Source organism: Cibotium barometz, chromosome 17 (assembly GCF_041138505.1).
Source record: "Cibotium barometz isolate CiBa-2024 chromosome 17, ASM4113850v1, whole genome shotgun sequence".
In the NCBI taxonomy this organism is placed as follows: Eukaryota; Viridiplantae; Streptophyta; class Polypodiopsida; order Cyatheales; family Cibotiaceae; genus Cibotium; species Cibotium barometz.
In genome coordinates, this window is record NC_141062.1 from 45,171,952 (window position 1) to 45,195,016 (window position 23,065).

The 23,065-nt window shown below is 38.7% G+C and overlaps 1 protein-coding gene across 3 annotated transcripts in view; it reads left to right on the forward strand.

Moving 5' to 3' along the window:
- Nucleotides 1-3,008, forward strand: part of LOC147630060 (mediator of RNA polymerase II transcription subunit 15a-like) — a 171,217-nt gene extending 168,209 nt beyond the window's left edge. For all 3 annotated transcript variants that reach the window (XM_086811671.1, XM_086811672.1, XM_086811673.1), the window contains 2 exons: nucleotides 2,292-2,383; nucleotides 2,569-3,008. In XM_086811671.1, coding sequence (XP_086667797.1) covers nucleotides 2,292-2,383; nucleotides 2,569-2,866 — 390 coding nt within the window. In that variant the 3' untranslated portion in view covers nucleotides 2,867-3,008. The remainder of the gene's footprint in view (nucleotides 1-2,291; nucleotides 2,384-2,568) is intronic.
- The last annotated feature ends 20,057 nt before the right edge of the window (nucleotides 3,009-23,065 follow it).

Genomic DNA, 23,065 nt, shown 5'->3' on the forward strand with positions numbered 1-23,065 from the left:
TCCGCTGTAGGTAAATTGCTGTTTGGAAGAGTGCATCTACTACCAGTGGAGCAATGCCAAACTCTGCCCTGATAGTCTCATGCGGTTAGACCGCCCATTTACCTTGAGCTCGTGCGTCTTAGACCTCAGTCATGTGCTCTTTCCTATGAGCTACCTGTAGGGGGCTAAGTCATCTCCTATATAGATCTTTGTTCCTCGCAGGAGAGGTCTCTTCCTCAAAAAAAAACTTCCCAATCTGCCACCTCTTGGAATTTAAGAATTAGTGGACGTTCCCTTTCCCTACTCTCCATGCATCTTTGAAGGGTGTCCCCTTGATCTCGAGCTGTTAGCATACCACCAGACCATCATCCTTACCTAGTGTGCCCTCCGGAACTCCTCCTACCCTGATATGTAATGCCGTAACCTTCCTCCTTTGTTCCTCAGCCAAGGTGGCATTCATTATCTCTTGGGTATTGGTTGCTGGTGGCTTCTGTTTTTTGATGATCTCTATCCACTTGTTTGTTTCATCCAAATCAGACTGAGCTTTCTTGGTGATTTCTACCCATGTGAGTATCTCATGTTTCTCCTCTCTTTCCTTTTGGATGTCTACAACTTTTTCTTGGACCTCCTCTGTTTGCATGAGGAATAGGGCTTGTAAATCAAGCACTTTGGAATTCCAGATTTCCTCTTGTTGACATAGCTTTGTTTCAAGCTCTCTAATCCAGGTGTTCTTGCCATCTAGTTCAATCCTCAAGGCTTCAACCGTTTCCCTCAGACTTCAGTGTTGCAACCTCTACAATCAATGCATCTGTGCCTTCCTTTAATTCTTTTTTCATGTTATTCAAAGCTTGGTTCCATATCTTTTTCTATGCGAGGTACTCTTTTTTCATGTTATCTTCTATATGCTTGATGCAGCTTTCAAGCTCTGCAAACTGTAGGCATTTTCTTTGGAGTGGGCAAGAGAAAGAAAGAAAGAAAGATATATTAACGTCTCCTAAAGGCCGAAATGGCCCATGAGACCAAAACAAGGTACAACTGATGATGATGATGTCTCATCACAACAAATCTGAAAGAAAGAATGAAAATAGTAACATCCTAAGAGAGCTAAGAGCTGAAAGCTGAACTGCTGAATCGTCGCGGTAAACTCCACCAGTAGCGGGCAATGAGAGAGAAAATGGAGGGGGGAAAAGAGCCAAGAACGAAGATCAAGAAGATCAAGAAAACCAATAACCTTGATTCAAAAAAGCAAAGGGGGAGAGAGAGAGAGACACACACACAAAAAGAGGGAGGACCTGAACCCTAAAAAGCATAAAAAGAAACCCTAGGCTGCAGAAAAACCCTAAAATGCAAGTAGAAACCTTAAACGTGGGGCACGTTTAAGGTTTCTACTTGCATTTTAGTGTAAACAGACCGGAGTCAGAAACAATGAAACTACTCACTAAGAGCATTTTGGATTGAGCAGTTTCTGTGGGTAGTTTCTCTTGATTGTTTGAGAAGACTGTCCCAGAGTTTATATGTACTCTTTTCTTATTATTAATATAAATACATCTTCACTACATAAAAAAACGTGGGGCAGCCATGGTTTAAGAACCCTAGAGTGCAGAGAGAAACCCTAAAACACAGGGCAGCCATGATGCTGAAACCCTAAAATGCAGGAAGCCCTAAGGTGGAATGTGGAACAACAGGGAAGCACCTACGAGCCCTCGTCACTGAATGGCACGGGGTCTATAAGGTTCCCTCCAAGAGGGATCTATGGCTATAAATAGGCGTCGCTGATTGATCACGGCAATTTTGGACCATTGATTTGCTGTGGGAAGTGAGCTATGAGTGAACTAGGGGAAGCGATCTTGTGGGTGAACTAGGAGTGAACTGGAGGGAGGCGGAGGGGTTTGGGACTTACAAAAATTTTGAGAAAGTGCAAAAGAGGATTTGAATTCACTACTTGCATTTTGGAAGTGAAACATCTAACCACTATGCTATACTTTCTAGCAAGCAGTTAGGAGCACAAAATCTTTTTTGATTCTACTAAAAAACTAATCTTCCAATCCCCTTGTTCACCCCTATTTCACCGCGAGTTTATTCCTCTAGTTCACTCCTAGTTCACTTTTATAGCAGACGGTGCAAAGTGGTTCCCGATCGCGACGCCTAATTGTAGCCATAGATGTGCCATTTAGTGACGAGGCCCACGGGCCACATAGTACTGAAGAGTTATTAAAAAAGGTATTTAGGGAGTTGCACTATGTACAATGTCTTTCAGCATCATCTCTGTCATGTATTGAATTACACTAAAATTAGAAGTTCTCATCTTTCAGGTGCCCTTTTCACCATTGCGGCTTTTTATACCTGCAAACTATCCAGAATGTTCTCCGATTGTGCTCGTAGATAATGCAGCTCCCAACTTCAAGTAAGCTTCCCCCCCCCAAAAAAATAAAAGAAAGGGTTTCAATTATTCAGATAAAATAAGAGCTGGTGAAAAAAACATCATCTCATTTTTTAATAGTAATTTAAAAGAGAAAAAGAGAAAAAGGAAAAACAAAAAGATGTGGTGAATAGTAATTCTTTTTTAAAAAAACTGAAATGATGTTGCAGTCATCCATTTTCTCGCCTAGCAAGAGAGGAGTTTTCTAGAACAGTCCGAAGTTTACAACCACTGCTGAAGCTCGGCGACATGGTGAGAGCTTGGGATGCAAGTGTCCGCAGTGCGGTAGTCGAAGCTGCCACCCTTCAAGGGGGAGGTTGCTTCAGCTCAACTGTTGGTTTTTGGGAAGGTTGTGAAGTGAACCTGTTCTCATTGTGTTTTTTATGTTCAGCTATTTGTTTATTTATTCTGTGCGCCATAAGCCAAGCAAATAAAAGGATGCCTTCTCAGGTCAAAGGTTACTGCTAGACAGCTTGGTATGATAGCCACTTGAGCAAGGGCCCCACACAAAATAGTCCCTAAACAAAATAAAGTACTAAAAATTAATAATAGATCTGTATGATAATTTTTCAAACATTCACTTTTTATATTAAAAATCTATTTGCAAGGAGTCCAAGTCTTATGCCAAATGGTCCACATCATGGTCACCTTCTATACCATTGTCAACACCATGGTCATCATGATCTTAATCATACTTATGTACATGAACAACAATGAGAGACTCTTGGCACTTTTTTCCCAACGGAAGGGTGATGGGACTTGATGAAGTAGTACAAAAAATAGCTCACATTTTGATCCACAATACCTAATGGCCAACATGAGATTTCACACTAGTAGGAGCTTACACAACTAAGAGTATCCCTTGTTATAAAAAATAAGTTTTTGTTATTTTCCAAAGTATTTAGCCCCACACCCCTTCACCTACAAAAGGGTATTGAAAGTTTCAATAAAAAACCAATGCAAAGGAGAATTGTGTCACATTATCTTTCCTAGCATTATTGTTTCATTGAATTTCTCCTTGCTAATAACCATCTGCATTCACATGATTTCAAATTTGTAGCTTGTGCTACTGGGCATGCTAGGGAAGGACATTGATGGAAATATGATGGTTTAAAATAATAAAAAAATAGAAGAGAAGCTAACAAAGGAATGCGGCACTTGTAGCATTGTTGCTATATCTTACAATGAAGTTGCATAGCAATCCCTTTTGTACCTTTTCACCAACAAAAGGATGCTAGAAAGATTACACAATTGTAGGAGCATAAAGATGGTATTCCAATCATAGGATCATGAAGGCTTACCTTTTTGTGTCAAGCTCTACACATTCATCGATACAATGTACATGCAGGCCCAGCTAGGATTTAAGGACCCTTTTAAAGGGTTCTTGGACACTTCATCGAGGGCTACAAGAGATGGCCATTGGTGTTGCACCTAGAGTACCCTACCATAGCTAGGATTCTAGGACCCTTTTAAAGGGTTCTTGGACACTTCATTGAGGGCTACATAGAGATGGCTATTGGTGCGAGTACCTTACCACAGCTAGGATTCAAGGACCCTTTTAAAGGGTTCTTGGACAGTTCATCGAGGGCTACAATGTACATAGAGATGGCCATTGGTGTTGCACCTAGAGTACCCTTCATCTCTACATAACTAGATGGTCCATATGATAAGAGAGAAACAATTTGTCATCCCAGGTAAACAAGTTCATCAAAGTGACCCAAATGTATTGGCTTGGCTTGTTGAGGCTAGGCATTAGTATAATAGATGTTGAGGTCAAAGAGATGCCCAAGGGAGACCCACAAAAGATAGAGAGTGCTTAGAAGGGTGCCAATAGTCTCTGGTCAATCATGTTTATGCCTAATCAGACCTCCCCATGACCATCATAAGATCTATGGGCAAGAAAGTTTTGAATATATGCTGTAAGTAAAGAAGGCATCAACTGTATGGTTTTCAAAGGGCTAGCAAGGCGCGTTGCCTTTACAAAGCACTCTTTTGCCTCTGAAAAGGGTACAAAGAGTGAAGGCACTCTATGCGTATGTGTAGTGCTACATGTGAACAGGCACTTACCAGGGGCACCTTTTTATCCTACAGGTTTTTTCCCCTAGACATTTGGTGTGACAAGATGCCTAGACTAGGTTTATTATTATCACTTGTACTTGTCTATTTGTTTATTGTTCAGTGAACATAGTGCAAGCTCTTCTGCCACTCTCTCTCCGGCTCGTTTTTGCTTCCTGTGTGAGTGTGTGAGCTTTCTTTGCCCTGCGAACCCTAACATTAGCTTCTTGAGAGCCAACATTTGGTATGAGAGCCCTTGGTTCCTGCCATTTTAGGGTTTCTATAGATTTTAGGTTTTCAGCCCGTTTTAGGGTTTCTGCTCTGAATCTGCCCAAACCCTTCATACAAGGGACACTCATCTTGGAATTGCCAATCTGGTCAAAATCTGAGAACCCTAATTTCAGGCCTGTACGACCTGCTCGTACAACTGTACGAACACCTGCAGATCTGTGTTCGCCCAGCCCTGTACAATTGTCCTGAACCCTGTCGTACAGCTTTGTTTCTGTACGTACAGTCGTACAACAGATTGGGTGTACCTAGAAGCTTGCTGATGTGGCATTTCTTGCAATAGTGTAGTGTTGAATACTCATTTGCATCTATACAAGCGGTGCTGTGGTTAATTTTCATACTTTTAGTCTGAAAATTTCGGGCCTTTTCTATTTGGGAGCCACATTATTGCTCCATTGCAGGCATTTAATACAGGGTTGTAAGCTTGGTGTCATTTGGGCACAAAATCCGCACAGTGGAAGAGGAGGTTACAGCCTCTATTTGCATTTTTGTGGGCAAATCTTTGCAGAGGAACTTTGCCTGGCATACAACACGAAGCTAATGACAAAGCGTTTGTCTGTTGGAGTCTCAAAACGAGCTTGCTCGCTTCTGACCCCGGCTCGAAAAACAAAAAACTTGACATAGCACAACAGTGCTTTTGGTTTTTGCCTACAGGTGTCTCTGGTCTACTTGCAACTTGTGCATACAATCAGTATGGCACAAAATGCAACTGATGTATTTGGTGTACTCACTCAGAGAAGGATAAAATCTTTATCTTTAAGAGTTGGAGGTTCCTCTAATGACCTTCTAATACACAAAGACAAGGAATTTGATCCACCAATAAATATTTCATTGGAGGTCTCTATATCCAAAGCAATGAACTCCTCCTTAGTTTCATTCTCAATGTCTAGCCTGAGGCAACATCACAACCCTCTATTATAATTAATAGACAATAGTCCTCTCTAAGGTTTTTGTATATGTGAAAGCTATATAAATTTTTTTCCATTGATATGGAAGGAGGGAGGCTTGGCAAGGTAAATGATGACTCTGAAACATCCTTCTCTAGGATAGGAGACTCAGCTTTGAACACTGCCACATCCAAACCTGCACTCAACTCCTTTTCAATTTCGTTCTCTACTAGTTGAACCAATTCTTCAATTTTTCCTTTCACACTGATTCACAAAAAATAAAAAAGCATTCTCCTGAGATAAAGTATTCTCAACCTCTTCCAAATTCTCTGTCATGTCAACCAAAAGGTTCATGAAAAAAAGGTATGCAAGAGACTTGTGAACTACTATGCAAGTTGTATTATGCTCAGGGCATGTTGTGCTAGCATCTGATACTTAGCAAAGTTTAATGATATAAACTTTCTTGTCACATTCCCCCTGTCTGTTGGGATTTCACTAATTAAAGACAAATAAACATACTCAACTTCATTCACTTTGAATATTTGACCCTCACACAGAAGTTGAAATTTGGCCCACTCTTCAGAAAGGAAGTCCTTATAGTGATCTAAAATGTAGACTTTTGTAAGTAACCTGCTTTTGTGAGAGGAAAGTCATAAACTAAAATATCCACGTCTGCCAAGTACCAATAGACTAGTGCTTGGAGTGTTTTTGTTTCTCTTTCGTTTTCTTCCCCAACCACGAGCCTCGCTTACCATCTTTGGGTTGTACTTCCCTTCAAATCCATTTTTTTGTGTTGTCATGAACCAATGCACAGTTAGAGATGATCAGCCATGCTGTGATGTTCTTTCATGTCCAAGTTTTCAAGCTGTTTCTTCAAAAAGGCAACTCTGGCCTCATTCTTGGCCTGATACATGGTCTCCAAGACTTCCCATGCAAGCTGTGATGTTTTACATGACCGAATGTGTGGGATAATTGATCTCTTCACTGATAAAGAGATCATGCCATGGCCTGGGCATCACGTGCATCCCACCTTTTTTTTGCTTCGGAGTGGCAACTATAGGCTATGTAGCCTACTGAGCACCTTGCCTTGGAGTGGCAGGTGCAATGTCTACAGGACGAGGTTCATCCCTGCTCATATAACCCCACAAACTTTTAGCCACACAACGATTTTTGACCATAAAGCTCCAAAGTGAATAGTTGGTGCCATTCAGCTTAAGATCCAGGATCTTAGAGAGAAATTTTTCAATATAGATGAAGTCGTACCAAAAAAAGAACTTGTATCTAGGACATTGAATTCATTGCCAGAGTCGTACCTCAACTTTCACACTTCTCTCACCTCGTCATTGAGGGGCAACCCTCAACCCCTATTGTAGGAGTTGGTTGGTTTGCTATTACATGTGGAACAAATGCGAAAGAATAAGTCTTCCATGGCACATGGCAGTGATCAAGCTTTAGTTACCCATGATAAGGGCAAGGGAAAAGCAAAGAGTGGCTATCAACCCAAGGCTGATTCTAGACAGCCATCAAACAAAGGCAAAATTGATGCAGATCAGCCCAAGAAGAAGGGCAAGTGTCACTACTGCAAGAAACCAGGGCACTACATTAGTGAGTGTAGGAAGAGACAGGCTAAAGAGAAGAAAAAGTTGTCAGTGGACTCTTCCAGTATGCCTACAGCAAGGGTTGAGGATTCAGCTCACTTTGTGGAGGATGATTGGGCATTCTTGGTATGTAGTTATGATGCATCACAAGAGCACTTGTCTCTCATTGTGAATGAGAAACAAGTCATTTGGTACTTTGACAGTGGGGCTTCTAGACACATTACATCAAAGAAGGATTTGTTCATGTCATTGAGGGCTGCCCCAAAAGGGAAGAAGGTCACATGTGCAAACAACTCTTCATATCTAGTACAAGGCATTGGTGAGATTGTGCTCACATTTGCAGATGGTTCAAACCTATGCATTTCAGATGTGTTGTATGTGCCTGGAATCAAGAAGAATTTGTTGTCAACGTCCTCTTTTGCTCAAAGAGGCTATGCTGTGAACTTTGACAGATGGCATTGTTCTTTCCACTGAGCACTTTACGTGTTCTAGTCTCATCCATGTGAGAACCACCATATCATCCAAATCATGCATAACATGTGTCATGTGATCTCCAATCACTTCCATAGCAAATTCATGCTATACCCAATCAATTTCTGCAAAGTCACTCTCTATAGTGATTCATATTGCCTTCATTCAACTACTTGCAACCAAAGTACCATGTATAAGATATCATGGTATCCATCATATGTGCATGTCTTTCTTCTAATAACAGTGTCTAAAACGTGTCATGACATGCTTTCCATGCATGTCTCTTAAAGAACCAAAGTATCCATGAGGTATAACAACCTCGATGCCTACACCCATAACGTGTGAACACCACAAGGGAATTATATCACATCATCTACATGTCATGTGAACACCATAGGGGAAATACATCACATCATCTCCATTTATATGGAATTATGATCCACTCATCTTGTACTTGCACTTGCATAAAACTACTTATGGTGTGTTCTCTATGTGACTTTCCATCTTCACATAAACGACTCAAAGGCCATGTCACTAGGACAATCTGTCATCAATCAATCAACTCCCCCTTGCTCGAGAGTTTGAACATATCCATGTGTATATGTGTGCATATGAAGCACACTCTGTAACCAAGTTTGGGAGCATGTGACCAATATAAGTGTGTGATCTCCCTGTCACACATACATCTGCATCACTATTCTCTAGAAGAGATAATCCTCACAAGATATGATGAAGAAGCTTCTGTGTACATCATGGTTAATCTTATCTTTTCTCGTGCATAAGTCTTGATCGTTCTTGATCAGTCTTGATGTCCTTCTTGTCTCTTTTCCCATAGAGACCCTAAATCATGAGTACCATATGTCTCATGCATATGACAGTTGTCCATCTTTCTGAATTTGGCATCCCTCTTCAGTGACACATTATTCGGGTTATATGTCTTTGATGCTTTCTAGGCATCTTCTATCTGATGTTGAATCTCATCGTTCGAGTGCACATCCTTAATGTTCTCCTTCCTGACCACATTCTTCATTAAGTCTTCATTAATTCTTCTTTCTCATCAATGATGTTGGACTCTAGTTTTCATCAATGATGGTGGTGAAAACTACCTTCCTTCACCATATCATGTGTCCTATGTGTAATAGAGAGGACAATTTCAAGCTGTGTCCCATGAACACTGCCAGGTACACTGTGAAGGTTAGTAGTAGTCGAATTGTGAATGTCCCCACATGTGAAAGTGCTTCTTACAAAATCTTTTCATGTGTTTGGGCTTTTGACACTGATGACGAATCATTGCTTTATTTGCCAATGTCTTCTTATCAATGTCGACATTCATCGATGTGGAGGTCTTCTGCTTAGTCCTGATCCAATCTTCATGTGCACCATCATCATGAACTTTGCACTTCTCTTCTTCCTGTTGTTTTGCTTACACCTTGGCTCTTGCAGCTCTTTATATATGTTTGAAACCACATCTTCTATATGTTTGAAACCACCTTTATTTGCTTGTGAGCAGTCTCTCAAGTGCTATGGGTTCTCCATCTCTGCTCGAACTGGCATCTGAATCATGTACTAATGATAAACTTACAATCTAGTCTTCAAATTTGTGACAAATAAGTTCACTTCATGACCTTGTCTTCTCCTCGATTTCTTTCCCATATTCATCAAACTCCTAAGGAGTGGTCAACCACTGAATGTGTGTAACTTGGACGCACTGTTTGTACCCTCGTGCACTCAAGTGTCAAGGCTTTGGAAGTGAAAGGTTAACAGATGAGAGGGGTTTGATGGGGATTAGTTCAAACGGCATTGATGAGGATTAGTTTAAAACCTTGAACCTTTCTTAACAAGTTTTAACCTCGGTGGCTCCTGGAACAGCAGCGTGCTCGAAATAGATATGCTTTTGCCTTGGCTCTTATTTTGCTTGGCTCAATTGCCTTATTTACATGTTTACAAAAGCAAATAGATTTTCTCCAAAAAAAAATCCTAAAGCATGCTTTTCACAATAAACTATTTCCTCCAAATATAATATTCTAAGAGCTTGTTTCTATGCTCTATGTTATTTCCGTACTTGATCTTGTTTTCTTTCAGCATGCCTGGCAACCCACATTGGTTCCAAAAATATCGTCGATCTCGTAAAAGAAGGGGGCTTCACATCTGTCCAATGGGACTTTGCTAGCTTAACAGGGCCAAATAGGGCAACTCTCTCTACTTCGATGGCATTATGTTTGATCCATGCATGACCAACCCTAGGCATTCTGAGTGCATTCTATAAGAGCCTCAATATGACCCTTTGTCCACCTAGACCTTGAATTCGATCCACATGAAATACCTTGGTGGTTTGGTCATCGGTTGTTGCCATGGCCTGAAAGCATGGATGGAAATCCATTCCCCATGGCTATAATTGAAACAATCCTACTTTTTGTAGGAGCCTACTGGCATTTGCATCCTCAAGGACCAGCCTTTGGCAAATCGGGGGATGGCACCATGACATAATAATCCATGTCCTCGGGGTTATCTTTAACATGAAATTTCAACATGTATCCATTCACCCATTCTATTTCTTCAACCTTGAAATAGCCCACTCTATCTGGAGTGATTTGGTTGGGAATATAGGGGGAAATGCCTTCTTATGTTGTGGTTGATTACTTACTGGTGGGTTTGCATGTCCGTGTTGCACCCCCTGTGGACTGACATGCGATATGTGTATCTATAGTACCTTGGACCCTCAATGAAGCCCTACCAGTTCCAATTGTATAAGATGGTTGATCTCTTGTCATGAGAGATCCAAAAATAGAAAGTCAATAATGGTGGTTCATTTAGAGGATGTGCTCATCAATCAATGACCTAAGAGTACCATAATCTACTATGTTAACTTCATCAATGACTTAAGGGCCAATCTAGGGATGCACTCACTCTCAAGGGCCAATCTTGGGAGGCATTCACTCTCAAGTGTGTATACATGATAAATATAAGTAATGGTTATGAAAGAAGGCATCTATGACCAATGGGGCGGCTCCAAACTCTGCTAACACAATCTTATCTGTCTCACAGATGGCCAACTCTAGGTCAAATGTGTGAAAGCATCATCACATGGAGTCTATCTATGCTTTTGTAGGTTACCTCATTAAGATATAGTCCCTAGAAGGAACCCCATATATCACTGCTCTAGGAGCATAAGGTATCAAATAGCCATTAGGAAAATTTGGACTCAGAAAAGGGCCATCTAAGAAGAGCCTTGTCATCACTTTTCTTTTTAAAAAAAGAGAGCCATGGTGAACCATATATATCTTACGTCAAAACCCCCACATGTGAAGTACCATTGGAAAGCCCTTGAAAAGTAGATTATGAATATATTACCTCCAATAAATTTGGATTGGATATGTTCACATTATACCTTTCCCACTATAAGGTAAAATCCAAGATTGTGGTGGATGTCACAACTATTAGAATCTACCTTTTAGTGGAAAAGGCTTAACTTGAGCATATCAACTCCAAATTTGTTAAGAGATGGTAGTAGATTTAGAATCTACTTTTCAAGGGCTTTCTAATGGAATGTCACATATCGGCCTTTGATGTAAGATACATAAGATTCACCAAGGCTCCCTTTTTTCTAGAAAAGGGATGACATGTCTTTTCTTAGAGGGCCCTTTTTTAATGCATATCCTCTGCGAAATGTGCATCAACACCTAGTTTCATGGAAAAGATTGGATACTTGTAAAGGTAGCCGCGCCAAGAAATACATAAGATGAAACTATCTCCACCTGGGCTCCCACGTATGAAAAAGATAAGGTATGTATATTAAAATATCACTCAATAAGGAGAGCTACACCAATGGATTAGATGAGAGCCAGATTCTACTTAGCAATACTAATCATTAACATTAAGTAAATGGATTAATGCTAATCATGCATAAACATACGTGAAACAAGAAGAAAGAAGGCTTGACACGTCCTCTCCACCTCCCATTGTTCTCTCCACCTCCATCAATCAAGGGTAAGTCACCTAAACATAAGATTGGCTAGGTAACACCAAACTAGGTACTAAATATAACCTTAGTCCTTTTACCAAGAGGAATACCCTAATGTATTAATACCACCTAGATATTGTGCCTCAACAGATGTTAGATCACATAGAACTTCCAACACGCTCTATTGATTTAAGCATACCTTGCAAGCGTGCTTAATCAAGGACTCACAAAGATTTTTCCAATGGCTGAAAAATGGTACATCACATAGATTTTACCACAAAGTTACAAAGAGCTTTCAAAAAAAGAGTTTCTTTATAAATTTTTGCTTCATGTTTGATTTTGTCGCCCTTGTCTTTAGATTTGTTGCCCTTGTCTTTAGATTTGTTGCATCCCTCCTCGTCCTTCTTTCTCTTCTTGCATTCCTTCATAGCATGCCCTCTCTTCTTGCAATAATAGCGAGTCCTAGGGAGCTTGTTACCTTCCTTCTTCATAGTCATAAAGGCCTTCTCACCCGCATAGGATGATGATGGGGATGTCTTGCTTGCTTCCTCCATTCTAGTCTCCTCAAGAATGAGAGACGAGGCCACTGAAATGAGAATGAGATGTGGTTGCTTAGCAATCACTAAAACACATTGCTCATAACATGGAGCCATACTTATTATTTAACTGTATTTTAAGTTCTCTTAAAAATATTATTCTACTCTCTTAGATAACTTGGGGACGCTTGGATTATCTTTGCGTCATTTCAAATCATGTTAATATTACGGGTGATGCCATTATAAATATTAATACGTTTAGTGTACATTAATATATGTTTAGAACCTCCAATGTTTGTTACAATTGGTTTGTATGGAAGGGTGATTCCTAGGTTACTTATGCTTGGCAAATATGTGTGTGGTGATGGTTTGTGTACTTATGAAATATTTGTTTACCAATTTATTGTTGGTTATTTTATAGGTAAAGAGGATTCAGAAGATTGAGGAGGATGCACATAATATTATTTATTAACACACATTTTTGTAAACAAGCTTTGTATTAATTTGTGCTAGCTTGTGCACATTTTGATTTATTTTAGAAGCTTAGATTTATCAAGCTTAGTCTTGAATACTCAAAGTTTAATACTTTTGTAAAGTGTGATATGCTTTAACCCTAGCCTCAATTTATGGACACTCTATTTTGAGCACAAGAGAGTGCCGTATAAGAAAAAGTACCTTTTTGTATTTTTTGAGGCTATGGCCTATTCTTAAAATAAAAATTACGTAAATACTCATGTGTGGGAGAGGCCACACACATGGAAGAGGATTGCACCCAATAATGAGTCATTTTCATGAGCTAAGTATTTGTCATATTATTTATTCAATTCTTGAATATGTTGAACTTGTGGTTTTTGATGAGTTGATTAGATTGAATAATATATTCTCTTGCAAGTCTCTATTTTCTTAGAAGTGAATCCATGATAGTGGTATCAGAGCTATGGGTCTAGGAAGATGGAGGCAAGATTTAAAATCGTGAAGGATTACATCAAAGGTTTGAAGAAATGTAAGATTTTACCCAAAGAACAAAGACCACAAGGCAAAGAAGGTGGTAAACCACTCTGCAAACACCACAAAACCATCCTCTTTCATAAAAAGTTATTTTTCTCAACTCTTAACCTCTCTCCATGAAATCAGAATTGAAGAAGGCTTAAGCTCAATTTTAAGATTGCTAAGCTCATGGCAGTGACAGAAATCTATAATGGAAGGCTATGGTGGGCTCTCAAGTCTAATTGAAGAAAAGAAGAGAAATCATTTTTTCTTTGCAGGTCATTAATTATTGATTAAAGGATTAATGAAGTGAAATTTTTAAACTTTTCAAACAGAGAATTCAAACTTTATATTTTTCTTCTTCTCCAACAAAATCACGAGAGGTGGATTCTACTTCTTCTCTCTTACAGTCGTTGTCGACAAGATAATACAACCATGAAGAAGCTTTTTAAAAGCTTACATAATTAAGCTTTATAAGATTTAAAGCTTATTACTATAATCTTTAAAAGCTTATGTCTTTCATAAGCTAAAAGGCTTTTATTTCTTCAAGCTTCAAAATCTCTCATAAAGTAAGAGAGAGAGTTCTACAATTTCCAGCTTGTTGATCATATGTAGAAAAATTTCAAAAAAGCTTATACTCACCTTTTGAAAAATTGGAAAGCTTCTTGCAAGCAGCTTTTGGGCATTACCAAAGAGGATCAACAGCCAAAATTTTTGGACATGCTCTTCGCAAGTTCCTCATCAAGTTGAAGCTTTCGGCTAGATTTTGGATACTCAAACGCATTTGAAATGCGTTTAAAAATCTTATTGAAGTCAACCAACACTTAAGACTCTTGACCACGCTCAAGATTCATTCGGAATTGGAGTAAAGGACAGTGCTAAGATCAACCTTTTGACAAATTTCAAACCCGAATTCAACACGGCTCAAGAGCAAGATTTTCGTCTCTATTTATTTATTCGCATCATAAATTTACATTTTCTTTATTTATTTATTTGCAATGGACAATTTACCCACACAATCCACTATGCAAGAGCAAATTTTTGCAGTTTAAGAGTAAATTTCAAGTGAACTCCGACGCGAGCTAGAATGAACTCCGACGCGAGCTAGAATGACATATGAAGTGAGCATGAACTCTGACGCGAGCTAGAATGACATATGAAGCATTCTAAGCGCAAGCGTAACTCTTTCGATTTTGATGAGAAGGAAAGTGATCATGTTAGATGCATTGTCAAGGCTACTTTTTTGCGTGCCGAGAGTTCCCAGAAAGACTCACGGATTAGCCGAAAGGCGTTCACTTTCCACAACTATGATGGTAAGAAAGACACACGAGTGCTTATTGCATGGCTTAGTTAGCTAGATGACTATTTTTTAGGCATTAAAATTCTTAAAAAGGGACGAGATTAAATGTGCTTACAATCATTTGATTCAAAGTGCTGCTTTGTGGCGGAATGTGACTTTTAAAGAAACATTTTCTTCCATAAACTTTTAAAGAAACATTTCCTTTTTTCGCACAATACAAGGCTAAAGCTTGTCAACGATGGAATACTTTACGCTAGATCTAGAAAGAGAATGTCCAAGCTTACATCAATAAATTTTGGGATATTCTATTGCAGGTTCAAGTGATTGAGAAGGTCAAAGAAAGAGAGCAAAAAAAGAAGAAAATTCATTGCCGATCTCAAGCCTACTATTAGGGGCGATATTAATATGTTTCATCCGCGTAGTCTTAGTTCTGCTATGGATCTTGCTCTAAATTTTGAACGCAAAACTTCTATTTTGAGGGATTCCAGAATGTAGGAAAAGTCTTATGCAAAGTCTTCTAAACCATTTTTTCCTTCGAGCAATTTGGATAAATCCACGAAGTATAAGGGTAAAGATTTAACCAAAGAAGATGTTCACAAAGACAATAACAACATACTCTCAAATGGCCAACTGAAGAATTGTACCATCAGCAGTAAGTGTTTCAAATGTCACAAGGGGGGTCTCCTTGTACCAGACTATTCAAAGAAGAAAAATAACCCCGCGCATGTGGCTCATATTAACATGGTTGAAAAGGACGACGACAATTCAATCAAGCAAGAGGATAATTCCAATCATAATTATTTAGATGAAGATAAGATTCCTATTCATGCTTTGTTGAGAATTCAAGGAAATTTCTGACCATCATATCAAATGGGCTTCATTTAGCCAGAGTTTCCAACCCATGATCAGGGAAAGAAAATGTTAGGCAGATGCTTTAACTAGACGCCCTAGTGTCCACAACATCTCTGTGATTGAGAGTGAACCTTTGAGTCCTATGAGAGAGTCTTATGAGAATGACCCACATTTCTCTGAGGTTTGGATTAAGCTTAGAGATAATAGTTAGAACCCTATTGGGTGAGTCCTATGAGAGAGTCTTATGAGAATGACCCAGTTTGGATTAAGCTTAGAGATAATAGTTGGAACCCTATTGGTGATTACTCATGCCATGATGGTTACCTTTTCTTCCAAAAGAGATTGTGTATTACACAACCTTTCAAAAAAATTATATTCAAGGAAATGCATCAACTCCCATACATGGGTCATCGAGGTGTTTCAGGTACTTTACCATAAGTCTCTAGAGAATTCTTTTGGCCTTATCTTAAACAAGATGTAGCAAAATAGCTGAATGTTCTATTTGTCAAAAAATTAAAAGCTACAAATTTAAGACCCAAGGACTTCTCATGCCTCTACCAATCCCTAATGATACTTGGGAACAAATATCAATGGACTTCATCACAGATTTGTCTACTATATCCAGTCATAATGACATGATTTAGACTATAGTAGACTGTTTAAGTAAACAAGCTTATTTCTTACCTTGTATAGTGGACCGTTTAAGTAAAAAAAGCTTATTTCTTACCTTGTAAGAAAACATTGACTTCTCAGCAAGCCGCAAGTATGTTTATCAAGCAAATCTTTGTGCATCACGGGTTGCCAAAAGTCTTTGTTTCTGACAGAGCCTCTAGATTCTACATTAATTTTTAGATCACTCTTTTCTCCGACTTAGGCACTAAGATAGATTTCTCCACCACTTTTCATTCGAAAACGAATGGACAAACTGTCAAGGTTACCAATAGCACTATCTTGGATCTACTTAGAGCCTATATTACCCAACAACCTAATTCATTGGATAATTGCATTCATCTTACGGTTTACATATAATAATACTCCTCATTTGGCTATCGGTCAAGTACCTTTCGAAATTTTGTATGGAAAAGCTTTGCCTATTCTGGCTACTAGACTTTACACACAATCGAAGCTGCTGATCAATTCACTATCAGTTTTAGTATCATTTTGAATGATTTAACACATTCTATTACACATGCTCAAGAGAAATATGTTTAGAAAGCAAACCGCAAATGTAAAGCTATCTCTTTTCAAATTGGAGATTATGTACTTTTGAGAATTGAGAAATGCAGACTTAAGAGTGTTGAGAAATTTCAAACTGTTAAGCTCTCCCCAAGATTTTATGGACCCTTTTAAGATGACTCATAAAATTAATGATGTTCCTTATTTACAGACTAGAATTACCTTCTCATTGGAAGGCTCATAATTCATTTCATGTGAGTTAGCTTAAACTTTTCAAGAGATGACTTCTCACTTATCTTGTGTATGAGGATCCACCTCTTATTGAGAGTGAGCAAGAATTTTTTATTCTAGATACTATTATTGACCAACAACTTACATCGACTCGTACTAGAAATCAATATATCAAATTCTTGGTGATTTTTCGAAATCATCCTCGTGAAGATACAAGATGGGTACCTAAGAAATATTTTTGTGCCTTCCTTGAGATCCTTTGTTCTTTTCAACAACCCACAATTGAGGAAATTGCAAACTCAAGCAAGAGGGAATGTTATAAGAATGTACTTTAAGCTGTCTTAAAAATATTATTCTATTCTCTTAGATAATTTTTGGATACTTGGATTATCTTTGCATCATGCCAAATCATATTAATATCATGGGTGATGTCATTATAAATATTAATACGTTTGGTGTACATTGACATATGTTTGGGGCCTCCAATATTTGTTACAATTGGTTTATATGGAAAGATGATTCCTGGGTTACTTACACCTGGAAAATATGTGTGTGGTGATGGTTTTGTATACTTATGAAATATTTGTTTACCAATTTATTGTTGGTTATTTTATAGCTAGAGAGTATTTAGAAGATTAAGGAGGATACGCACAATATTATTTGTTGGCACACATTTTTGTAAACAAGCTTTGTATAAATATGTGCTGGCTTGTGCACATTTTGATTTATTTTGAAGCTTAGATTTATCGAGCTTAGTCTTGAACATTCAAACTTTCATACTTTTGTAAAGCGTGATATGCTTTAACTCTAGCCTCAATTTATGGACACTCTATTTTGAGCACAAGAGAGTGCCATGAAGAAAAAGCACCTTTTTGTATTTTTTGGAGACTATGGCCTACTCTTAGGATAAAAATTACGTAAATATTCATGTGTGGGGAGAGGCCACACACATGAGGAGGGGATATTACACCCAATGTTGAGTCGTTTTTATGAGCTAAGTATTCTACATGTTATTTATTCAAATCTTGAATATGTTGAACTTGTGGTTTTTGATCAGTTGATTGGGTTGAAAATATATATTTTCTTGCAAGTCTCTATTTTTTCTATTTTCCTAGAAGTGGATCTGTGAAAATACTAGAAAACGACTTCCTCTTCATTAATGTTATCACCTGCATCACTTTGTTGATCTATAAGATGGAAGCACGAAATTCGACTTGTATGATTTGAGGCTCAATGTCCTTATTATTATATACAACTCCAAAAAGCATCTATTACTTTCTATTGTTTTTTATTTTATTTTCTAATGAACATAAACAAAAAAATTATAAGAGTGTGTTTCTATACATAACACAAAAAATTCCATATCTTTTGTTCTAAGCATGTGTTTGCCTTCGTTATCGTTAATTAAGAGTTAATTAATCATTAGCTTTCATCATGATCCAAGACCTCGTGTGTGGATAGGTCACATGAATCGTCTTAATGGTGGATTTTGTATATAGGTATTGGCTCTTTCAAGCTTATTTCCAAAACCGCAAATGATTATTTCATTCATGCAACTTCACATGTTACTTGTGCAGAAGCTCTATATGTTGCTTTCATAGTGCTTAAGGCTACTGTAGATTATTTCTTTGATGTCCAAGAAACAAAACCATTCCCAATCAAGCAACACATGACTGTGGTGATGTTCCTTGTTGATGGAACTCCTACCCAATCTACATCATGATATGTATGAGGTTAAAACTCATCTCCACACTAATAGTGAAGTCCATGATTTAATGTGCCTTTGACATATCTCAAGATTCTCCTCACTATATGTATGTGAGGCTTTCTCAGCCTTTGCATACACTAGATTACCACTCCAACCACATGAGTAATATCTGACCTTTGCATACACTGCTTATCACTCCAACCACATGAGTAATATCTGACCTTTGCATACACTGCTTATCACTCCAACCACATGAGTAATATATGGCCTTGTAATTATGAGATAAATTAAATTTTTCACAAATTGTCTATGCATGGTTTCATCTTCAAATATTGATCCTTTTTCTACTTCAAGATTCACACCTACCTCCAAGGGTGTGGCTATAGGTTTGCAATTTATCAATCCATATTGTTCTAACGTATCCAAGACATATTTCCTTAGTAAAAACACATGCTTTCTCACCTTCAATTATCTCCACTCTAAGGAAATATCTAAGCTCTCCCAAGTCTTACATTCAAGGGGTATTTAGAAAACACTTTAAATGTGAATTTAATAAATATTCCTTTTGTGAATTAAAGGCCAATAATAGTACCTCCTCTTGCATGAACTTCACCTCATTTTGCATTGAAAACTACATGTGTATGTAATTTTTCTATGATTCCATGAATTTTTTATTTTACTTTTTAGATTTTGTTTAACCCTACTAAGAAAGTTAAAATTGTCTCTCTTTCAAGATTTATGTAGGCATTGTCAATGCTAATTTAAGTCATGTCTCAAGTCAGTAGCTTGGCTGATCCACTACATCAAGAAATATAGGTATCTAAACTTGGCCATGAGCCAAGACAAAGTAATACCTTTTGTGAGTGAGATGAAGGGGGGAATGAAGAAATATTTTTATATGCAATGCAAAGAGGTTAACAACAGCTCATAGAGCATTAGCAGTTGATCTCAATTTGAGAAGATGCAAAGATAAAAGTGGTGCTATAATATGAGGCTAACCATCTCATTGTGATGATGTAATCAAGACAATAGAAGTGATTGGCTACATCATGGCAACAAGAAAAAAAAATGAGGTATAGCAAAAGCTTCAATAATAGGAAGAGTTTGGTAGCTTCAGGACCACTAAGGTAGTTGCTAATAAGATTACTATAGGTGGTGGCAAGAAAGGCACTTGGCTAGGCAACCAAAAGGGTGCTTAAACAAGACCCAATCACACCCAACTCTGAAAAAATCTATCAAATTGCAAAAATCTTGATAAGACCATGTTCTTATGTTAAATGATGCAAGTTTCAACATGTTTCCCATGGAGGCTCACAAATGGGAGTTACATGTATATTTAACCTCTAACAACCTCTCTTAAATCTTAGTTATGGACTGACACCAACTTGCCTAAAGAGATACTCCAATAGATCTTTAGGAAAATTATGTTTAAACTTTAACAACCTCTCACAAATCTTAGTTATGGACTAACACCAATTTGCCTGAAGAGATACTCCACAATAGGTCTCAAGGCAAAGGCTTTGTGAAAAGAATAGCTACCTTGTCCAAAGTAGACAATACTCGAAGAAATGGTTATCTATAAGGATATTTTTTAAAACAAGATTATATTGGACCTTGGTGTGCTTCACTAAAGTATGAAAAACAAGATTCCTATATTTGTTCATGTCAAGATCTTACCTTAGCCTTGCCGAATCAAGTGTCATTAGGGTAAATACAACTCCCCAATGTGGGTATGCTAGCTCCAACGTGTGCTTACTCCGTTGTTACACCAGAATACTCCATGGCTATGGAGGTGAAGGAATATCTCTCTTTGCCTAGATGGAGGTGAAGGAATATCTCTCTTTGCCTAGATGGAGGCAAGAAAAGAATGGACTTCACATCGATTCTCTCTCACAAAAGGTGGATGGAGAAGAAGCTAATGAGAGGGATGAACTTACAAGCAAACCTATTGAAGCAAGAAAACTATCTAGAATTCAAGAATCTGATAGAACACAATTAAGTGAGAGTAGAGAAGAGGGAGAGTTCACAAGTATTCTATTGCAAAGGGAATGAATGTTTATTGCTTAAAGTCAAAATTGTTTATAGACAAACGACTAGCTTTCATACTAGGCCAAACAAAACTTAAAAATAGTCCATTGGCACTAGTTCTAGTCCTAGGCCACTGTGTACGTGAAGTTTATCACTTCTCTATTTGGCATTAAGCTCATGATAAGGCTACTTTATAAAGTCCAATGCCATCTTACAAGAGTTGGGCTTTCATTACATGTAGGTATAGGAAAGTGCCTTATGGTAGGTATAGGAAAGTGCCTTATGATAGGTCGAGCGAGTGAAACCATGTTAACCTTTTAAGTGATTCACATACCCCCCTTCCCAAAGGTGACCGCATCCTTGCATCACCAAGCTTAAGAGGTGCAGATGCTAACAGATCCAGAGAGGTGTGGCTAGTCAAAAAATATAGCAGGTAAAAGAGACCATGTGCATTGAGGCCTATTGGATATAGGGTTAGGTTAGCCGTTGAGTTAGGACACATGTCGAGGCTACATGTGGTGTAATGTGAGGGCAAAATGCATGATACGAGACCATCTCTGCTGAGTTTGTGAGTTTGTTGGGCCCATACAAGGAAAGAGGGCCCATGGCTACATGTGGTGTAATGTGAGGAAAAGTGCATGATGCAAGACCATCTCTGAGTTTGTGAGTTTGTTGGGGCCATACAAGGAAAGAGGGCCCATTACTTGCTTTTAGATTCATGCATGTCAATGTCACCTACATTTGATTGAGAGTGGCCAATCTTGGTCCTCAATGGTTTGGTGTGGCAAGGTTTAAGTCCCAAATGTCATGCTAAAACTAGAGACTAAGGTGCTTCGTTGTTTCTCATTGCACATTGGCAATGAGGATCTTGTTAGGATGGTGAAGGTAGTCGAAGAAGAGGAAAATGGTAGACCAAAAAGAGTTGTTTGATTTGAAGATCTTGTGAGGTTCTTGCACTCTTGGAGAGGATCCAAGCAATAGGTCGTCGTACTATGGGCCATGCTTTTTCCCACCATGGTCCCTCCATTCAGAGATGTATGTGGATTGCTATTGTGATGAGGCTTGGTGTAAGTGCTAGCTATTGTCAGTGCTGCCTAGGTATGCAAGATATACTTGTAAAGTATAAAGCCCTTGTGAATAATGCAAGTATTATTCACAATTTCTTTATACTTGTTAAGTATAAAGCCCTTCTAAATAATGCAAGTGATGTGCATATGCTACCAAAGCAACTGCCTCAAAAGGCCACAATCCCATTTCCTTAATCCACACTCAGGAAGAGGACCCTCTCAGCTTTGGAAGAGACATGTTTAAACCACAAGACTTTCACACACAAGTATCACCCCAAGGAGAGGTGCATGAATTCCAAGCTAAAGCTACCCACCAAGAAAGTCAACAAGTGACACATGAGTAGGCTCACCCATCCCTCCATAAATCCCTCACCTAATCCCACATCATACCATCTACAACATCCGCATCCATCAATCTTCCACCATAAGGACCATCCCAAGTGGTTGCCACCTAGTGTGAGGTGGTAAAGAGCATAATCTGGTTCTTAAAGGATTATTATGTAAGAGTGCTTCCCTTTCGGTCCCCTATCCTGTGAATTTCTTGCCCTTTTCTTGCCTATTTCTTATGCTTCCCTCCCTCCCTAGGTAGCCCCAGAAGTGCTCAAGGATAGTCCTTTCCCTTTGCGCCCCAGGAAGATTTTCTTCCTATCCTACACCAGCTACTTCGGCCCTAAAATGAAGAAGACCAAAACTGTTACCCTATTACACTTAAGTTCTCAGGTATTCCTCATGCTTATAGGCCATTGGGTTGGTCCTACATGTGCCCACCATCCCTTCTTTTCCCACTTCTAATGCCCAGGTAGTCACTCTCTCAACTTATGTTATTCACATGGTGTTATGGTACTAGCTTGTGTGATAATGAGTGCTTTGACGATTTTGTGCTACTTATTACGGGACCTAATGGTCACTTGAAGCAACATATGGAGACATTAGGTAGACCAGTGCCGAGTCTATCTCACCAAGTGGGCCACTTTGCACAGGATTGGCCTAGGGCTAGGAGTCATACAAGAAGGTGACGCAAATGCGCTCCTCATGTTGCATAGGCTAATGCTTCACCTTGGCTAGCCTTTTGCCACCAACAGTGGCAGTCATCTCTCATGGCCGCCCTCTAAGTGGGAATGCTAGGGCACGGAATGATGCCTCTCACAAAAGACAATGTACAGAGTGATGATGTATTGGGTCAAAGTGATGAGTTTGCAGAGTCATCCTCATAGAAGGATGTTGTATTAGGAAAGAATGACTATGCTGAGTCCTCCTTGCTTGGAATGGATAATATGTCGGAGGACACACTTGATATGGATGCATAGGACATGTTTCCACTTGATATAGATGTATAGGGCATGTTTCCATCTTCTGAGGCCTTACAAGATGTCAAGAAGGATATATGCCATGATGCCTTGCAAGGCACCCATGCATTGAGCATGTATGCATAGACTTACAAAGTCCAGGATAGAGAGAACATGTTGACATTGGACTTTGCTCCGAGGATTACCCCCTCCTCTAGCATCATGGGAATCGGTTT